Here is a 20,863-nt window from a genome sequence, read left to right as displayed (position 1 = left end):
TTCACAGATGGGGCTATCCCTCTAAATTTACTCTCATTTGTGACAAATTAATTCACAACAAAATCTGTAAGACAGCAACCCTTTACCATGAGAAATACTACTCTAAGACTAGCTAAAAATAGATTTTTGATGACAAAAATTGTAATTAAAAGTAATTTTCATTTTCATCAAGCATGCATAGATCACAGAGGTATGAATTAGGCAAAGAGAATAAATGTTTTGACTTAGTAAAGATTACAAAATTATTACTTTCTACAGACTGAAATGTTCTTGAGATTTTGTTGACTAAAACTATTAAGTGTAGAATGGACTAAAACGTGGCTAAAACTAACAACTTCAGGACTAAGACTAAAATTGAAAATATCTAGACTGTTTAATAGTGTTAATTTTGTCAAAGTTTGACATTAAAACACTTTTTCATGCAAGGTAGATGAAATCTGCAAACTAGTCATGAGCAGGTCGGTAGGATGATACATCAGCTACTCTATATTGCTGAAAAGAATGACAGAGGACGTTTCTTTTCTTCCAAATCATTTTTATTCAGTGATGTTTTCCTTTTTTTAAATGTGACCACAAAATAGTGAGACATAGCTCGGGTATTTCCCACACCATCCAGGAAGAATGGATATAAAATAATACTAAGAGCATACAACCTTATCTCATAACATTCTGTAAAATATTGGCATTTACTAGATTTTATGACTATAAATATAAACACTCAACATCCAGAAGAAACATTTCTGAAGTGTTTCCTGACACTGGCAGAGTGAGAGTAACAGAGGTGCCAGAAATGGACGGTACAGTCCTGTGGTGAAAGTTAAGGCCATTTTTGGAGTCTGTCATTGGCAACGCATACTGTAGACAGCTGAGCCCTGAACCTAACATCTGTATAAACATCTGTTGGAAACAGAAAAAAAAGAGGAGACATGGACGAAGCAGCAGGAGGTAACAAAAGACCAGAGAGTTGAGATGAAAAGATTGAATTCTGACACTAAAGAAAATAGAATCTGGTAACTGGAGGGGTTTTACATTCTTCAGCATGCACCTTTACCGTATGAGATGACTGAATTTAACAGCAATGACATGAGAAAATCTTTCTTTGGTTAAACGGATACTAGAAAACAGGGCAAAAATGACATTGTTTAATGAATTTATATGTCAGAAAGGTTAAAATTAAAACAAAAAGATCAGTTTTACTATTGTCCTTTTTGCACCGAGGTGGAATTTCAAAAGATTGTACAATTTTTTTGTCAAACTATCTTTATAACAAATCAATAACATCTAAAAGCCCTGCTGATCGTGCACAAATGTATGTTGTGGGGTTTTGTCATTTTGCAGGGTTTCTGTAGAACAGTTAACTTCTGCTTAAAGCATGACTGCTTAAAGGAGTATTCAACTAATTTTTACAAGTCAAGAAATGTAGGTTATCTTACAGAGTACTGCTGCAATATGAAGCCATTGTCTCAAGCAATGTACTTTAGTTAGCATCAGTCAAAGCTGAAACTGAGTTTAAAATGGAGGTGGTGGCAAGACCTCTGTTATGCATCTTTACTTGAGGCTGATAGCTTAGGGATCCCAAGCCCCTACTAGCAAAGGACAAGTTGCATTGACTTTAATGTATTTGAACATGATTTGTAATATAAAAGCAGTATTTCAGATTCTGCAGCACTGATAATGATCCGTTTGTATAAAAAAAATACAAATTTTTCAGTTTAACAGTGTTACAGTAGCCAAATTCTTAATATGAGGAGTACCATATAAATCGTGTGTCATCACAGTGAACATAAAGTCTGCATTCTTTTTAGTAAGTCTTAATAATTTCACGGATAAAGCATAAAGATGTTGATCGGATCTGAAATGACTTAACTCAATGTGGCAATTCTACGAAAATGTATTATTTCAAATACAATATGATGTCCTGTACAGACACAGTGACTGTCATTTGAGCAGGTGAGGTCAGCAGATGCAATATAAGCATATTAACTCAAATAATCATGTAATTATAAAAAATATTGCTTCATCCTGATTGCTCAGATGTCACCCAGATGCCTAAAAAATTTAAATAAATGTGTTTTTAATGGAGATTCTCATCTCTTGTATTTATAAGAGGATTGCAACTGCAGACTCAATGCTCACTAGGGATTTAAACATTTTGTATTCCATGGAAAAGCAAACCAGTGGTTGACTGGTAAAAACATGATATGGCTAGCTGTGTTTTAAAGTAGCAGTGATATGTGGTTAATCCAAAGAAACATTAAAAACTGGCACAGTCCTTTACAGAAAAACAAAACAAAGTCATGCTTCCATCCTCTAAATGGCTTCCATTTCAGTTCTGTTGGGAGAAAAAAGCCCATGTACACAAAAATATGCTCACAAGTACACTTAAAGTCATTCATAAAACACACACTCATGAAAACAGTGGGTATCATCAGAATTGTGTTTAGGATTAAAAATCTTTCAAATTGAAACAAACTAAAATCTGCTTGGAAATAAAACAAGATTTTTTTCCATACACGCTGGAAGAAGACATGCATATATGCAAAATACATCACTTAGAATAATATTTGTATTATATACCTATTGCATCTTAATATTTTTATGTTACGTGTGTATGTACAATATTCTATGACATTGTGTACAACTGCAACATTTTAAATGCTGCAGAGAAACATCTAACACCGTGTGAACATTTTACAATGAAATCTGGACTGAATCTCCTAACGCTGCCCACAACTGCATCTGTTTTATTTGTGAGGTCCGCTGGATGGATAACAAATGTGCTGCTTGGACAACAGCAGTAAGAAGTGGGTGGCCAACACCTCTGCAGGTAAGTAGAGGCAAATAAAGTGTTTACTTCTATATACCTGCTAAATCACTGATGGCCTGCACGCAGAAGACACATACTGCAGTTATGAGCTAGAGAAACACATCTGACTAGAAAATCTGATGGGAGAAATGAATGCAAGCGGTTGATTGATGCTTCTGATTCTGCAGTCTTCTGTGGCTAAAACCCTCATTGTGTTTCATCCCATCAGGTAAGGTAAGGTACATGCAGAAAGGCACCTCAACACTGATTTGTGTACATGAGTCAGAGCCTCAAAAGACAAAACAAGACTAAATCTTAACTAACTATGCTTGGGTGGAACAATCAATACAAAGAAGAAAAAGATATAAAGGTCCATCCAAGACTCCCTGTTAAGTCGGGAGTCAAGCAGACAAAATTTGTGCAGCAGCAAGTCTTCTCATCTTCAGAATCAAATGGCCATTTATGAGCTGAGGATTTTGTAAGTTAGCAGATCGGCTCTCAGTTCTTTTAGTTTTTCAGGATGTATCCCTGGAGTCCACACTGGCCCTTTTACAGTATTTACACAAGACAATGAGGTTGTTCTAACGATATAGAGTTCAGACAGCTGAGGATGGCTGCATGAAAAAAGCTTCCAAAATGTGTAGATGACACCAAAACAAAGGAAAACACCCAGCTAAGAAACAAAAGAAATCATAAAGCCTTGGCAGGAGTTTAGAGCGCTAAATCTTAATTTCATTGAGACACTTAAGGACGTGATAAACATGACTCCTCAAGCTGTAAGGAGTCGATGTATCGACCCATTCTCACACAGCATTGTCCTTCATTTTGGTGCATCTAAATGTGAAAATCCAGATGCATAGACCATGTGACCCTGAGGGACATGATATTGAAGTTACCATGTAATGGACCATGTATTGCCACGCTGCTCATGCAATCAAATGTGTGTGAGAGTGTGTGTGTGCCTAGAAGGGTGTGTAGTCTGCAGGGTACATGACTGGAAGCCAGTTCTCACTAAAGGTGGCGCAGTGTGTCCATCTGAGGTGACGCATGAGCTAGAAAAAAAAAAAAAAATACAGGATTTCACTCAAATGAAAGCAGAAATATAGCAGATGGTTTTAAGCGGATACTGTATATGATGTCACTGTTCTCATACCTGGATGCAGTTCCTCATGTTCTCTTTACTTGGCTTCTCCTCCACCATCTTAGAGGCGTATTTTAAGGCTCGGCCGTACATCTTGTTCACAAGAGCGTGTTTGTATGAAAACATCAACACCTGAGCAGTAACAGAAAAGACACAGAGCAAGCAAGATATTAACTACAAATTTGTTGTGGAGCTAAAAGAAACTGATAGCTACATTTGTTTGAAAAAGTAAAAGGCAACAATGACATTCATCGTTATTGAATGATAAGTCTGGCTTATATTTTATCATAATAAGCTTAGAATCCTGAACCCCCCTTGAAGCCAAAGTGGTCAATGATTTTTCTTCATGTTGGAAATAAAGATAAAGAAGAGATTTGCTGTATGATGTACAAACACACGTTGGTTGTCATACTTTCACATCAAATAACTTAAAATGACTGACTAACTTAATTGTTGCCCTTTGGACAAATAAAACAACAGCCTCTCCTTTGATACTGAAAACATTTGCTCACCTTGGAGTCAGTCAGCTCTGCCCACTTCTGCACCTCCCAAAACGTGTCCATCAGGGCTTTAGCCACATTTTGTAGTGAGTCGTCAGAACTGCTGGCCACCTGTTCCACGACCTCCTCTGCTGCTGTCTGTCCTGTGGCCACAGCAGCGGCCCCATCTTGTGGTGCAGGAGTCAGAAGGAGTTGGTCAGCTAGAGCGCAACCTTTCCTGCACAGAGCATCCTGAAGAGACGACTTCTGTTTCTCCATGTCTCTGAAACAAAGACATTAAAACAAGTCAGACTGAGGGCTTAGCAGGATCTGTGTTCAAATGTCTCCTGAATTGTTGAATGTCAATGAGTTCTCCTTGATGAATCATTCTAACCATGTACTACCATCATTACTGCTAATTATTGTGACTTACGTCTTGATAGAAGCAGCATCAGGCCGAGGGTCTGTCTTCATGGTGAGGTAAACAGCTAAGGCTGTCTGGTCAATTTGGGAGATGACCATGTCTGCCGCTGACACCACCTCTCTGAGACGTTTGACTCGCTCCTGAAGACAAAGAGAGGAATCATTGTGAAGAGAGATCATGCACCATTTGACCCCAGCTTAATAATGAATGTTGCTTGACATTCATTTTGCCTGGCGTAAAGAGTATCTTTACCTTTTCAGAGTCCAGCTGGTGCAGTCGTTGCACATGCAGAGGAAGGTAATCTGGATAGTTTTCCCTAAGTTCTTCATAAATGGAGCTGGAGTCCAACCTGGACAGCAAAGAAAAATAATTTGAGATGGTTGAAAAAGAATAAGGCAGGGAGCAATGTGTCACTGAGAAAAAAAGATGCTCACTTTGTCATCCACTGTATCTTCAAGTCTCTCAATGCTTCTGCAAACTCGTCTTTCACATCTTTCTCTTTGTCTCCCTCCTTGTCCTTCTCCTTACCTCCATTCTTTGTTTTGTTTGGAGCAGAAATTAAATGGTAGACCACTGGCACAATATCCTGTACGAACACACACAAAAAGGGGCTTATTTAATATCAAGTTACTGACAGCCTGAAAGAAATCTGAGCTTTTACTACTTTAAATCAGCACCTTACATTCTAGTCATCTCTGCACCAATGTCATGTTCTATGAATCCAAAAACAAACTTTTCACTACCCATATATGCTACTTTAAAGTAGTGTTCATTGATCTTTATAGATATTAGTAATCTAACTGACCACCAGAACACTTTGACTATGCTAAATCAAAATAAAATGAATAATGAACTGCTGCATTTTCAAACAGGATATTGACATGCTTTGACATCACTGATAAAGATTACAGTTCCCCATCTTTAGGTAAGAAGGAAGTCATTTTCCTGATGGTAGGAGAGCAGTGGACGCTCTGTTGTACAGTGTTTCTAGCTCATCCAGTACCTTTTTAAATTTTCCTTGTCGTTTTGCAGAGGCCTGCCCCTGGTGGTCAGAATAACACAAAGTAAGGAAGAGACAACACAAACACACCAAAAAGGATAGTTGTTTTCATCCTTTCTAAGAGACTTAAAGTGTAATCCACCTGTCTGTCATACTTAAATAAAGGTTCAGTTGTGGGTACTCAGGGGTAATTGTTGTTTACAAGCATAGATCTTTGTCCTATGTTTATATCCAACAAATCCAATTTACTTGTTTTTCCTGCATCTGATCTACCACAAGGTGAGCACTGCCTCTCACTGCAGAGAAACACAGTAAAATGTCACAAAAGGCTTCACAGTGAATGTTTGACTTCAATATAGTAAAAATCTTGCTTGTATGAGACTCAAACAAAACACAGTGATGCAATGTGAAATAATATGACAAAGACTTTTTCATCAAAGCAGCCGAGTCAGGCAACTTCATCAAAAAGAGGAAAAAAAGCTGTCAAACAAAAGTGTTCAGAGGTGTGTGAATGACAGGCACCTGCAGCCAAAGAAGACAGTGAGAATAAGAACCAGAAATTAAACATTTTTCACTGTGTAGGAAAAATAACTGAGACAACAGCAGTGGATGCAGGAGTGACAGTTTTATGCCCTTTCATTCAAATAATTTTCTATTCTTTTCTTTTGCTTGACCTGAATGTCCTTTTGGGCTCCATAAAATGAAGTTAAGTATCTAAGCTGTGCAAACTGCATGACTGGAATACAAATAGAGTTGCAAAGCTGACAATTTTTGCTATGAAGCCTTGAATGAACATTTTATTTACTTTTTCTAATCTGTTTTTCTCCAAAGACAACAACTGACATGAAAGGGCCTGATATAAAACCTCTGAATACGTTGTTAGTGTTACTTTCTCTACAACAGTGCTTGCCAAAGTGTAGGCTGGGTCCTACTGGTGGGCTAAGAGGTACTCAGGGTGTCTCACTAGAGATGAACTACAATAACCCAAAGTCATAAAAATGAAAAAACAAAGTTAATCACCAAGTAAATGACCATGAAACTTGAAAACATGCTATTATTTTAGAAGTAAAAACACAGCCAGTTTTAATTAATTTAGCCCATTCATCATTTATTATACACCCAGTGTCACAATTTAACTCGTGTTGGATTAACTGGCGACACTACATTAAATATTGAGCAATGTCACTTTAGCTCATTAACTATACTTAGTGAAGCCACAAACACTTTCCAACTAATGTTAAAGACCCTGTAAAGTTAAAATAAATCTGTATTTAGGTTTGTTGCATGACAGGCCACTGTGTTATGAACCCTCAGGTCAGATTTCAGTCGAACAAAACATCTCTAGGCTTAAAAAACTGAACTTCAAAATCCTGAAATATGAGAAAAGAGGCTGTAATATCTGCTCTAGGATGGTGTGAGCCTGTCTGTTGAATGGGCTGAAGCCACGCTCACTCAGGAGAATTACGATCCTCTAAAATACAAAAAATGCTACAATCTGAATGGAGAAAAGCACTCATGCCATTAGCCTGTCCCTTGACCTTATGATGCCTGGCTTTGTGACAGGGAAGAGACAAAGTCAGTTTTATGGCTCAAATCTCTGTTATGATACTTTAAATGATCCATAAGCCACTGTAGCTGATAGATTAGGCAAATTTACCTCACAATGAACAAAAACAGTCGATGTCACTGCCTTTAGAGAAAATTATCAGTCAGTTAAATGCCATCAACAAACTGTACTGAGATGAACTGCTGTGTGATTTTATATTGTAGAGTTAGAGGGGCGGGGTCATTCCCTCACTGTGGACCAATGACATCACCAGCTTACATATTTCCACCGCCCAAATTAAATCCAATCAGGAAAGAGGTGAAAAACTTTCTAATGGTCTAAATCCAAAATTCAGTCATATGTAGATCCTTGTGTTTTCACATGTTAACTGCAATTGTATTCCAACATTTCTAGTGTGTTAAGACACACATTTTGGATTTCACTTTTCAGGGTCTTTAATGCATCTGAAAGCAACGCATTTGCAGGGAATTTTTCTGTTGTTGCTTTTATACTGAAATGTTCATTTTTTTAACTGAATACTATGAAATAAAAGTGCTGTTATGTACAAAAAGCAGAAAAATGGACAGAAGTATAAAGTTGAAAATAAAAACACTGAGTGTAGCATCAAAAAGTACAGCAACCAATATCAAAAGCAGGAAATCAGATTTGTTCATCTCTGAAGCCCAGTTCAGACCAAAGACTTTGGATGCAATGAGTCCATTTAAAACGACATGGCTCTAATCAGACTGGCTGATGATGGTGCCTTTGATTCAGTTTGTCACATTGCCAATATAAGGTTTAAGGAGGTTACAAGCAGATAAAGATGAAATGCAAAATGGAAATCTCAATGCTAAAATATGTGTTCAATACTCTGAATTTTGGGACAGACAACATCCATCTTTTTTTAAAATACACTTTTCCAGTTGAAACTACTGACTGACTCTTAACACTCTTATCCCCCCATCAGCTGTACACATCTTATTTAAACAAGCTTACACATGAGAAATTCAAGGCTGTAGTAGTCTTATTTGTCTCTGGATTTTTTTTACAGCAGATATATTTTATAGCAAGATAGGAAGTAGCTAGCAAAGCCTTTTTGCACTCAAAGGTCTTAAGTTTTGTTGTTCCCCTATGATGGTGACAACATGAAATCGTCATCCTCGTGCAGGACACATGCAGCCCTATATTACGCATTATCAAGATGATAAAGACGAAACAATGGGCAGCACTGTCCTTCTTCTAGGGACAGATTTAACTCTAGAAATAAATCACTGCAAATCCTCAGTAGCAGTGGTGTGAATTGGTAGACTTTCAGAAAGTGGGAGAGCGGCCTGTTGCAAGCAGTTGCAGGTTTTAACTTGTCTTGCCATGAATCTTTATGCTGAACTGGGCTTAAAGGAAATGAGAGATAAAATAGACAGAAATAAAGAAAAGCCACAATCATTGCAGCACTGGTTTTCAACCCTGTAATTCAGGACCATAAGTATGTATCACATATTGAATGACTGCCTTTCTGATTCTGGCCGTAAATGAGGTCAGAATAATAAGGTTAGATTCAACACAACCACTGATGAATCACAACTTATGAAGATTCTGAGGAAAAGGACTGGTCATTGCTGTAAAGAGAAGAGGAATTCAATAAGTAAGGCCACTTACTGCTTTCTTGCCATACTCGCTCTTGGGGACAACCAGTGACCCTGAAAGGTAACAGCCTGGGCTTGTCCCTTTTGGGATCCTGAAAGAGGAAGAAAAAAAAGGGAGAACGGAAAAAAAAAAAAAAAACAAACAAAGACAATAGGATTAAATAAAGTTAGATCAAATCTCTGTGCACAATACCGAACAGAGTTGCAAGAATTTGGTAAATGACCATTTCAAACTTAAATATGATCACTTCATTCTTAAATCCTCCATCGCTGTTTTGACAGTCAAATAATCTATTAAGGAAATTCAAAGGATAACTTTCCCAAGAGGATCTTGCTGCAGACCTCTATGGTCGGGTGGGGGTGGGGGTGGGGGGTGACGTACATTACCCAAGCTGAAACAGAGAGATGTACCAACATATTTTCCACTCGCTGCCAGAGGTAACAGAAAGCAGCTATTTTCACTAAAGCAAAATTTAGAATCAAAATTACACCACAAACTATGGAAAACCCCAGCAAGAGTTAGTACATCACTACATCACTTCCTCGCCCACTGCTGAGGCCATCCCATTGTAGAGGTCTGCTGCCAGATGCCTCTCAATTTTTCTGATTTCAGATTTTTTTAAGTAAATATTTGTTGGACTTTCTCTATGCCTTAAAAACAGTTAGTTACATGTCCAGAGGAAGGTTATTATCTCATGATAAGCTGCTCTGTTTGATGGTTAAATACAAGAGAAATGCCCCTTAAATAAATCCACTCACTTGTCATCTGGCAAAGATGTGACATAAAAAGGCTGTGAGGCGCCTGGGCACAAGGTGACAGAATTTGCCTTTTTCTTGGCCATGAGAGCAGCACGGTGTGTCTCGTAGACATCCAGGCTGAGTGTGGTGGACAGACGGTGTGAAATCACAAAGGGAAGGTCCTTAAGGCGCTCCAATTCACTGGACTGCTCATGTCGGACCTGCAGGCGCACAGTGAAGTCACCCTTTTCCAGCTTCAGAGAATACTGAAGGTGTAAAACAAAAGAAAGGAAGAGAGGATGAAACTCCTGAAATATTCAAAAACTACAAATATGAGTGAACATCTGTTTGATCTGGAATATGTTAGGGGAAAACTCTTAATGTGTACCTGGTGTGGGTAGGCGTCTCCTGAACCAAGTAACCTCTTGTTCTGATCAAACAGCATCCAGAGCTGACTGTCAAACTCAGACTCGTACAGGAGCTCACAGAGCATGGGACAGCTTGGGGTAACCTCCCCACTTTTAGGCTGTGGAAGGTTCAAAAGAAGATTAAAAACAAATAAAGAGGAAAATTAAAGAGCATTCTGAACTCACATAAAGCTGATAGTACCTGGTGAAAGCTGTAGGTGAGTACAATCTCATAGAGTTGCCTGTTATTAGGCAGAACATCTCTCAGTCCAAGGGCTTTAATCTTTGAACTGACAGGCCTGAAACAACCAAAGCGAACAGAAGATTAACAGCTATGATCTGGTATAGCAACATTATGTGTGTGATTGTTGAAGTTGTTACCTGAGAGGCTGAACCCAAGACTTGAGGGTGATAGTGGGGGACACCTCCTCGTATCTCAGAGGCGATGACACTTCAAAACTCGTTACTCCCTCTGACGCATGCTACACAGAAATGAAAGTTAAAAATAGGAACGGGGGATTTCTTAGGTGTCACTTTCTTGTCAGTGTTGATAATCCCTGTATGTGTGCTCCTCTTACTATGTGAAGGGGTGAAGGGGACGTGTTGAGACCATGGAACAAGATGCTGTAATCCACTGTGACTTCACCAAGACTAGCCCACCATCGGGCAATGCACAACTCTACTACTTTGCCTGACTGGAGAGCAGAGCAGAAAAAAAACAAGGAATAAATTAGCCCACCATTACAACAATGTACTAAAACATACTGTTGAGTATTTTAAAGTAAGGTGTTATACCAGCACAGGGAAAGCTTCAGTTAAAGAGCCTCTTTCTAACAGCGAGGAGAACTTGTAGAACTCGTTTGCTCTGTATGCTTTCTGTTTGACCAGGTGAACCGCGTGGAGAACAAACTTTGATGACACATCCCCTGAATGAGAGGTCAGAGTGATCTCTGTGGGAGGGAAACAGGGAGAGGGAGGTGGAGAAACACGAGAACAATAAGAGGAGAGGATGTAGATAATAATAAAAAACAAGAGGTGAAAAGACAAAACAGGGAAACAAAAAGAAAAAAAAGTTGGCAGGAGATTAAAAAGTAGCTCTTGACTACATGGATTTAGATCTCTATGACTGACTCATTTCACTGATGGTTTTTCCCTTTAAAACTAAAGCAAATATGAATCAGGTTTTAAACAAGTAATGTTACCACATAATCCTCTCTTGCTGTGTAGTTAACAATTTTAAATACTTAGTGCTAGAAAATGGTCTCCAATGAATCCTTTTAAATATTAAACAGGACTTGCATGAATAATACACTTTATGAATATTTTTCAAAGTAGCAAGTGCAAGATTTTACATTAGGGATCTGGGCCTGGATTTCAGTACCTTACACCCAAAAGTCTCCACCTGGCTTGTAGATGTATTCCTGTATTAATGTGGACTCACTCAGTTATGCTAAGTGGGGGATGTGATCACAACCATGCTCAAGTACAGAACTACAGGACTTGTCAGTAACCAGAGTAGTTAAAGTTGTAAAAAATTATTAACGTCTTCTACACAGGAGATGTGGAAGAAGGAAGAGGGTCATTGTCGGCGTCTTATTTTTTCCAGACTCTAGGACCTTGATTTCCAAATGAAATGGAAAAATGTGGTTTCATCTGAAAAAAGACTTTGGACCACTGAGCAACTGTCCAGTCTTTTTTTCTCCGTAGCCCAGATGAGACACTTATGACATTGTTTGTGTTTCAGGAGACACAAAGACCCCATTTCATTGGACACGTCTATGTGTGGTGGCTCTTGATCCACTGACTCCAGCCTCAGTCCACTCATGTGAAGCTACCCTAAGTTCTTGAATCTGCTTTGTTTGATAACCCTCTGAAGGCTGAGCTCATCCCTTTTGCTTGTGCACATTTTCTTATCACTATTTTCCCTTCCAGTCAACTTCCATGCATATGCTTTGATACAGCCTTGGAGAAAAGACTGCCCTTTCAGCAATGACATTCTGTGGCTTGCCCTCCTTGTGAAGGGTGTCAGTGATCGTCGCGAATCGCGAAGGGCTAAGGAAATCTTTGCAAATTGGAATTTTCCACAATACTCTAATATTTTAAGATGTTGGATTTTTAATCTTTGAAAGCTGAAGGCCATAACAATCAAGATTAAAACAAAAAAACTCTTGAAATACTTCACTCTGTATGAGATGGATCTAGAATATATGAAAGTTTTATGTTTGAAGTAAATCATGGGAAAAACAAACGTTTTCATGATATTCTAACTTTTGAGATGCACCTTTAGAATACATACAGCAAGTGTGCACGAGCAACATTACTAATGTGAAAGCAGAGCAGCATGGTAGAGGCAATCTAAACTGTGAAACATGAAACATGAAATAATTGTGGTAAATGTGAAAATTCCCTTAATGAGGTCCTACTATCTTACAAAGCTGTCTACAGATTGATAAAAAATTATACTGTAGAGTAACTCCAATAGCATAAATTGAGCTTAAACTACATATATAATCTTATCAATCAATATCAAACAAATGAAGAAAACCTTATATATGGAAATTTCTATTGATTGTGCTAAAAGCCTACTATAAGGACATCTTTTCAACAAATCCTATGCCCTTTTTGAAGCATAAAGACCCACACTGACCTGCCCATGAGGCTCCCTGAGGAACTGTGATGAAGTGGCGTCTGATCTGACCCGGTCTGAAATGGACGTCTGTGTAACAAACCTCCTGATTACGACTATCTGCCACTCTGTCAGATCAAAGAGAAAGAGAGAGCTGTGACACACATCCAAACCTTTTACAGGAGATAAAATGTGGTTTTATGTAGACACTTACTTGGCAGGGATAATAACTGTGATTGGAACTCTGAACAGAGGACCACAGGTTGGAGCTGATGTATCATAGCCACACACCTAAAAGAATATGATTGGGTTACCACTGACTGACTCAGATGCACTGTTAATATTTACATCCTTTTTGTTCTACCATCGTTACCTCTGTGTAGTGAACTCCCTCTCTCAGTCCCACGGGATCGATCCGAACATTGACGTGGCGGCACTGGTTCATAAGTTCCAGGTGGGAGGGGCACTGAACCCACGGAGCAGCACATGTGAGAGCCAAGTGTAGCTGCAAGGAGATTCGCTCAGAGTTTCCTGTGGTGGATGTTACAAGAATACAACTGGTTTAAAAATAAACCACTGTTATAAAATGCTGTATTAGGATTGTGTAACAGTCTAGAAATAGTACCTATGTTCTCTGGGAAGATGGGTTCAATTCCTACTCCATGGTCTGAGGGTGCCAGAATTTGGGCTGGGTCCCTGAGGTAGATGCCTTTCTGTGATCCTACAGTTACTGAGAAGCCTAGATTACTTGTGGGTAAGGAGGCATGTTGAGTGAGGTAATCTAACGCCTTGTCAACCTGAGAGGAACACAGAAATATAAATTAATTAAACACAGCTTCTGTTAAAATATGAGACTACACTAAAGCCCAGTTCAGAGCAAAGACTTCTGATAAGATTAGTTAAAATTCCCAAGTGCTTGGGACTGGCCACTCAGCATTCTTGAGTTGATTTTCCCCCCTTGTATCTCTATTATTCTGATGGTGCATAATATTAGGCATTAGGTATATTAATTATCACAAATTCTTTGCCACTGTCATAGTGTAGCATTGAATTTCACAGCACATATAAACAAAAATGCTTCGCTAGCTCTGTCTTGTTTTATCTGCTGAGCATATTGGTTTTTCAAGGGCAACTTTTGCTGGTATAACCTTGAATTTTTCCAAGTATTAGCAAGCAAAGCGCTACGTGTGCTGCTTACATGCACAGCTGATGGAGAACACAGGAGTGTTTGTAAGGCTGAAGTTTCCATGGAAAAAGAAAAAAATAAAATTTTAAAAATAGATTTAACATTTTACAAAATTCACAGCATTATGTTGTCAAACACAATATTTTAAAATATTCTGATATTCTTTGACCAAATACATATCAGCATTAATGGGCTACAAAACAAGATTTCCATTTTCCCATTTTATATTTATCTGCTGGCAAGGTCCAAAAACAAACAGTTTGAAAACGGATGAACTACATAGTAGGAAAAACATTAGATGGTTTAAAGCTGCAAAGGCTCAGCTCAGAGAGCCACAGCTGTAGCTAGCAGCGTTCTAAAACGGACTTGTTGCATCACAAATCTTTTTTCTGATCTTGGCTTAAAAGTCTTACAAGAGACAAAATCAGGACACGTTTAGATTTTTCTTATGTAAAAAAAAAAAAAATCGCTGAACAGGAGAGAGATGTAACGGTATTGTTAATATTGCAGGGACAGAAATTGTATATAAATGAAAAAATTTAGGTAAAGTAACTCTGAACCATGTATAGGCAAAGTACTTAACTGATAATACTTAGTTACATAGCAGAAGAAGTACTTATCATAACAGCTAGTAGTCAGTATAGTTAAGTCACCTGGATGATTCCGTGGCCCTGTGCAAACACCTCAATGTCATCGACCTTCAGCGCTGTGTTTTCCAATGCTCTCCTCACAGCAGGAACAGAAGGAGGTATCCCATTCTGCTTCAGTCCTTTATCACACACAAAAAACACCATGGCATCAGTCCTATATTTCTTTTAATACTACCTACTCCCCTGTAGACTACCACTCTATGAAGTTGGTGTTACCTGAGAGGATTAGTGCGATGCCTCCACAGGCATTAGGCGATGACATGGATGTGCCATTCATCAGCTGAGTCCCACGTAGAGTCCAGTTGGGTACAGATGCAATGGCACCTCCAGGGGCACTGATGCTGACCCCCAGCGCCCCATCTGTACTGGGACCCCTGGATGACCAGGTGTACTGGTTGGGAGGTAGCTTCTCCCTAAGGGAATACTCTGCTACCATCATGTCTGGAGTCACATATGCTCCAACTCCTACAGAGAGAATACAGCAGGAATTAAGGGCACAATGCAACACTGAAAATAAAGGCTCATTTATGCTCTATGTTTGAGATGCATACAAATGCGTATAGAGTTTACTGTCTGTACTCTGCATTCATTTCATCCTTATTTCTGTACAAAGCTCGCAGATATGAACCAAACATTATAATACCACAGTTATTTATGGGAGCAGTGTTGAGCCATGTAGCCAACAGTTCAACAAAGAAGAATACTCTGAAAATGGTGAAACTTTACTTAAACTGTCTGTGGAATTATTGCCAAATATTGTTTAAGCTGTTAAAAAGCACAAGCATATACATGTGATGTTAGCTCACCTGGGCACAAACACAGACAATTACAACAGAACAGCTGGGTGGAGGACAAACGACAAGTTGTGGTGGTCCATGTGAGTCGGCAAATGCTACGATTACATTTTTTAACATCAACGCTGATATGATAGACACGCCATGTATCTAGGCCAGTGGTTCTATCGTGTAAAATGCATGGATCTATTTTTGCATGTAAAGGGAGCATAAATGAGCATTTCTCAGGCTGGTATAAAAAATGTTATATACCTATAACACTGCTGGTGGTTCCCCCAGGACAGCCAACTGTGGAAAGGCAGGGGCCGTTGTTTCCTGCACTTGAAATAAACATCACATTGTGCTTCTGCACAGCCTCTGTGATCACCTCACAAATCCTCCTGAAACAACAAATAGAAACACAAAATAGGTGACCGTGTGTGCAACACAAAATAAACCCACACAAACACTTCCCTTGTTAGAAACTTACCCAGAATTGGGCCAGTGAGTGGCTTCCCCATAGCTATAATTAACCAGGTCACACTTGTAGTTTATAACTTCAATCATCTTTGAGTGGCAAAGAGATAAAAAAAAAAGTTCAAAGTGATACACAAGATTTGCTAAACTTTAGGCTTTATGTTAACCTTAACTCTATAGTATAGTAAACATACCGCACGGATGAGTCCTGTGCCAGTCTCCATGGTGCTGAGGCGTGTGTCTCCAATCTTAAGAGCCAGGATTTGGGCCCCAGGGGCTACACCGTTGCGTTCAGGTTCCTCTGGGAAGTAACCTGCTGCAATGCTAGCAACGTGTGTCCCATGAGCCCCTTTAAATGCACACAAGGAAGGTCAGACGAGAGAACACACTGTATTGACTTGTACATATCCCTCCTTACACTGGATAGCTCTGTGATTGAATGAAATAAAGGCTAACAAACTACAAGATAACTTACCTCCACTGGTGACGATGCAGAGAGTGTTCCCGTCATCATAAATATTGACAGAGTAGTTCAGCATCTCAGCATTTCCTAACGTGGCATACTCTTGAGACTCTCTGTATGAGCTCAGCACAGTGCACTGGGACAGCTCTCCACACTCTGAAGTGTCCACTACAGCCCTACAGAAGAAAACCATGTCATACAGTGGCAGGAATAAATACACATTACGTGGATAGTCAAGAAGAAAGATTTAACAAAGAGGAAAATATGTAAGAGGGCTTACTTCCATGTGATGCCGTCATGCCAGAGTACGCAGTCATACACAGGCCCCGGATCACTGTACTTTTTTTCTAGTGATGCCAGCAGTTCTGACTGACTCTGCAGCTCTTCCTTCTGCAGCTTCTCCATCTGAGGAGAGAACGAAGTGTAAAAGACTTATGTGAGATAAAACAAAGGGAGGTAAGGAATTAACGAAAAAACAACATTTACCTCACTAGAAACTAAAAAGGACTATCTTTTAAGGTCTGACCTGCGCTGGTGTCGGGTGAGCGAGGTCAAACTCTTCTGTCTTGCGTGAAACTTCAGCAAGTGCTGCTCTGTGTGGTGGGTCCCACATCTTCTCCTTTCGCTCTTTCTATTCAACAAAAGTAGGGCAAAACATAAATATCTTACAAGTGCAACAAAGACTGGCATACTTACATACTTTTCTATCATCACAATTCTGACAACAGAAATGACCCTTTACTAGCTTGGAATAAAGTTTTATTAAGTAGTAATGCTGAAATAGATAGACAACACAACAACACCTAAGGATCTAACCTAAGTCAGAAATTTAGGCTAGCAGTCCCAGGTACTTCAACTCTGCACATGCCACCAGAGTCCTCAGCTTTTTTAACGCACACAGAGTTGCAAAACTAAACCCAACTGACACACAGCACAGTAATAATGTCAGGTCTCCCTACCTGTATTCTTTCTTTGAGGGCCTTAGGGAAAAATTCATAGCCATTTTTAATTCCAATGCGGTACTTTCCTGATGGATTGACCCAAGTAAGAGGAATCTGAGAGGCATAAAAAGACAATGTGTGAGACACATATGAAGAAATCCTCTAAGAGAAGATCCTAGGTATGATGTGACAGGTTTAGATTAGAACATAGCCATGCAAAATTGTCAAAAAAAGACCTTAGACATCCCAGAAGAAATATGGGACATGTAGGTAATGACATCTAGCACATGTTTATCATCTCATCATGTCTTAATATCACAGTTGTGTCTACACACCTTGAGTATTCTACCAGAGAGGCCGGTGATTGTCCCATCTTTAGGTTCTGCCAGCGTGGTCATGTTCACATCCCCGCTGCCTGTTGTATCAATGATGTCAATGATCTTTGGCTTCCCCTCAGTTGTGACCTAAAGAAATAAGTAATGAATGAGGGAAAGGTATGCAGGTAAAGGCAAACTTTCATTCATGGACGTGTAAGGATTGTAAACATTAGAAAACAGAACATTTTATTTCAAATCTGAATTTAAATCTTAAATCTCATCTGTATTTAAACCATCCTGTAAAGAGACTCCATGTGCCTTGTAAAAGCAATCCTCCTCTTACACATAGCCTATTTATTTCACACACTGAAGGGCTCCAATTCAATGTCTGCCCTATAAAGCACAAATGAAACAAGAGGTTACGGTTGAAGAAACTGTTTGACTCCATTTTCGCTGACACTACGCCGAGAGCACTTGTTACACAGACGTAGGTCTGTGAGAATTAGCAGACTTTATCAGCGTACTTGAGTTTGAGCTGTGTAGCCATTAGCTATCTAAATGCAGTGTGACTTGGCAGTTAACTTGAGCTAACAGCTCAAAATCAACTTACTTCGCTACGCCTGCGAATATTTTAGTTTAATTGATACTGATAAGGTTGTAGAGGAAAACGTTAGTGAAAAAAATGTCAGGGCAAACTGTAACAACAGGGGAAACGGGAGGAAATCTGAAGCGGACAAATTCTGCTTTTAGCCAAGCTAACGGTATGTCAGTAAGATGTAAATAAATCAAGCACCGATATGTAATTAGACAGCAGGAAAAAAGGTCTCATAACATAAGCTTTGTGTTGATTTGGTTGTCACAAAATCGCTTGAGACAATTGCCGCAGTAAAGAACATTGTGTATCTGCCAGCGCTAGTGAGCTAGCTGTAGCCGTTAAGTGACTGTACACAAATGAAGGAGTCAGGCCTTTAGCTTTGCTAACACTTAGCTTTCACCTACTAGCGCAAAGCTAACTGCAGACAGCCGGTGCGATTTACCTGCATGCCGGGGGCCCCGGGATCCACGCCGGTGTCCAGGATAGCGATAAGCACCCCTCGGCCATCGTACTCTGGGAATCTAGTAAGATAAGATGAGGCGCCAGTTTCTTTTTTGGGGAGAAGCCCGTGAAAGGGGAACGGTTCTTCAGTAGAATGAGCAGCCATGATAAAAAAGAGCGACAATGAAAACAAAGCAGCGAAATGGGGAAGCGAGTAGGACGGTGGGAGAGACGAGGGGGTGAGCGGTTTAAAGGGGCAGTGCGGGTGCCTAACAACCGTTATTCAACAGGCCTTAAATAAACCGTCACGTATTGTTTAAATCACCCATGTATTTCATAATATCACACCGTTTGTATCACGTTAAAAAAAGTTCTGTTTATTTAGCAGGAAAATCTTGGACGCCAGAATTTGGTTACCAGAGGCCCAAAGTTCACCATGTTCGGGTTGATGAGTTACAGTCTGATCAACTGAACTTTGTGTGGCAATAAAGACAACGAGGAAAACTCTACTTCAAATAAAATTTCAGGCTTTGTTTCAAAGTAATGAACAGCTCCCAGGAGCTCACTAGTGGTTTTCATGTTTGGCCTTGGGGTAAAGTGTATTTGTAGACTATAGCCTTTTAAATTTACATATTGTGTGAGGCTATTAATATTATAAAGTAAGCTGTTTGCTGTTTCTGAACTTCAAGAGCAAAATAATTCAAAAGCCTTGAGAAGAGCAGTGTTTCATTTCCAGCCTGCCTCTGATGCAGCCAAGTCAAGATATTTACTTTCATCCCTGATAATACACATATAACACCCTGAACCCAGCAATCACACAGGTGACTGAATTTACTGACATGTCCTACAAGGAGTTTTCCATTGCTCATGTAGTTTACTGATTGGTATTTTGTACTCATTGCAAACAATTAATTTGTTTGTTAGATATATTTTTGGGGCATTTAATGCCTTTATTTATAGAGGACAGTGGATAGAGTCAGGAACAGGGACAGGAGAGATTTGGGGAGAGACATGAGGGAAAGTAGCCACAGGCCAGACTTGAACCAGGGCCACTAGCATACATGGGGTGCACCTCAAACCACCAGGCCATCTGCGTCCCACATTTTTTTGTCATGTGATATTTCTTAAATTCTTAGTACATCTCCATCCAATCTCACGATGAGCCGGAAGTATGCAGACTCTTTAAAACCAGTGTCATGTGGGGGCTGCACTGGCAAAGATAAACTTCTAAATACGGCAAATGGAAAAATAGACTTCAGACAATTTAGACATCTACAGACCTGCTGAACAAAGCTAGTCCTTGACCAATATTAACATCACTAATTTGCTTGAAATTCAAGTAAAATGGTTTCCCTTATTTTCTCTCTCATGCAGCCCCCTGGGGCAATTAATCGGTTATAAGGACATGCACTGAACATTAAGCCAGGAGCTGCTCTGTTAAAACACAACTTCCAATCGCGTTGAGCTGAGTATATTATCATGTTTTCCTCATTTTTTGTCGGTAAACTGGAAGGTAGTGGGAACTGTGGACCAAGGGTACTTATTTCACAGCATTAGGGTCTGCCTGGGCCATTTTGCTGAAAATGTGCTGTCTAATATATAAAATCTGATAGGAAGAGGATTGTAGAATTTTCCAAAAATTATGCATTGGGTGTGCAAATTCTAACTAAACTTAGGAATCCTATGTCATCGTCTTATCTCAGGTTAAGCTTCTCAGCTCCACCTGTTGACATGGTAAAAAAACAAAACAGCAGCTGTTCAGCTTAAACTCAGATCACATGGCCTTGTAGAAAAGGGAAAGTTAGGACTAAAGATGCACTGACTGAAAAATCAGAGCCTTTGCTGATGTTGATAATAACATTTTAACAGATTGCCAATACCAATATTTATGTTTTTATCACTTCTTTTGATAAAATACTCTCAAAAAAGTTTTTCTCACTTTTGACAGAGGTGGGTAAAGTACCAGATTATTGTTCACAAGTAAAAGTGCAGTTACTTATTTACTTCACAGGCATGTATTGGGACCTCTGAGACCAATATAAACTTGTCTTAAAAGGGTAAAATATGTCCCATTTAAATCTACTCAGGTAACAATAAAATGTAAGTCATTTAAAGTTTACTCTGGGTACTGGGTAGGGACGTTTGACATCCAAGGGGCTTTTATAGTGCAATATGATCTTTCTTTTGTGTGAAAAAACACGAGACAATAC

The 20,863-nt window shown here is 39.3% G+C and overlaps 1 protein-coding gene across 2 annotated transcripts; it reads right to left on the bottom strand.

Annotated features, from left to right (window-relative positions):
* Nucleotides 1–524: 524 nt before the first annotated feature.
* Nucleotides 525–18,894, bottom strand: tpp2 (tripeptidyl peptidase 2). 2 transcript variants are annotated; one of them, XM_041782811.1, is made up of 29 exons: nucleotides 18,655–18,894; nucleotides 17,636–17,764; nucleotides 17,319–17,414; nucleotides 16,886–16,990; nucleotides 16,640–16,764; nucleotides 16,372–16,535; nucleotides 16,091–16,245; nucleotides 15,910–15,986; nucleotides 15,693–15,820; nucleotides 14,863–15,111; nucleotides 14,650–14,765; nucleotides 13,436–13,607; nucleotides 13,184–13,341; nucleotides 13,025–13,101; nucleotides 12,832–12,938; nucleotides 10,980–11,134; nucleotides 10,763–10,879; nucleotides 10,566–10,666; nucleotides 10,387–10,483; nucleotides 10,166–10,303; nucleotides 9,799–10,043; nucleotides 9,053–9,131; nucleotides 5,854–5,892; nucleotides 5,285–5,436; nucleotides 5,103–5,199; nucleotides 4,860–4,990; nucleotides 4,460–4,709; nucleotides 3,960–4,079; nucleotides 525–3,858 (listed from the first exon to the last, which is right to left on the bottom strand). In XM_041782811.1, the coding sequence occupies exons 1-29, from the start codon at nucleotides 18,817–18,819 to the stop codon at nucleotides 3,769–3,771; spliced, it is 3,834 nt and encodes a 1,277-aa protein (XP_041638745.1). In that variant the 5' UTR covers nucleotides 18,820–18,894; the 3' UTR covers nucleotides 525–3,768. The 2 variants fall into 2 exon arrangements, with proteins under 2 accessions (XP_041638745.1, XP_041638753.1); XM_041782819.1 differs by lacking the exon at nucleotides 5,854–5,892.
* Nucleotides 18,895–20,863: the final 1,969 nt, after the last annotated feature.

Source organism: Cheilinus undulatus, linkage group 1, assembly GCF_018320785.1.
Source record: "Cheilinus undulatus linkage group 1, ASM1832078v1, whole genome shotgun sequence".
Lineage (NCBI taxonomy): Eukaryota > Metazoa > Chordata > Actinopteri > Labriformes > Labridae > Cheilinus > Cheilinus undulatus.
Note: the sequence above shows the minus strand (reverse complement) of the source record. Positions and strands in the feature narration are given on the sequence as shown.

What these genes read in the sequence shown, in the direction of transcription:
- tpp2 (XM_041782811.1), bottom strand. Translation starts at nt 18,819, where the DNA reads ATGGCTGCTCATTCTACTGAAGAACCGTTCCCCTTTCACGGGCTTCTC. An exon ending in CATCGCACTAATCCTCTCAG is followed by an intron (nt 14,766 to 14,862) that starts GTAACACCAACT and finishes TGTGTGATAAAG; the next exon opens with GACTGAAGCAGAATGGGATA. An exon ending in ACAGTTATTATCCCTGCCAA is followed by an intron (nt 12,939 to 13,024) that starts GTAAGTGTCTAC and finishes TTGATCTGACAG; the next exon opens with AGTGGCAGATAGTCGTAATC.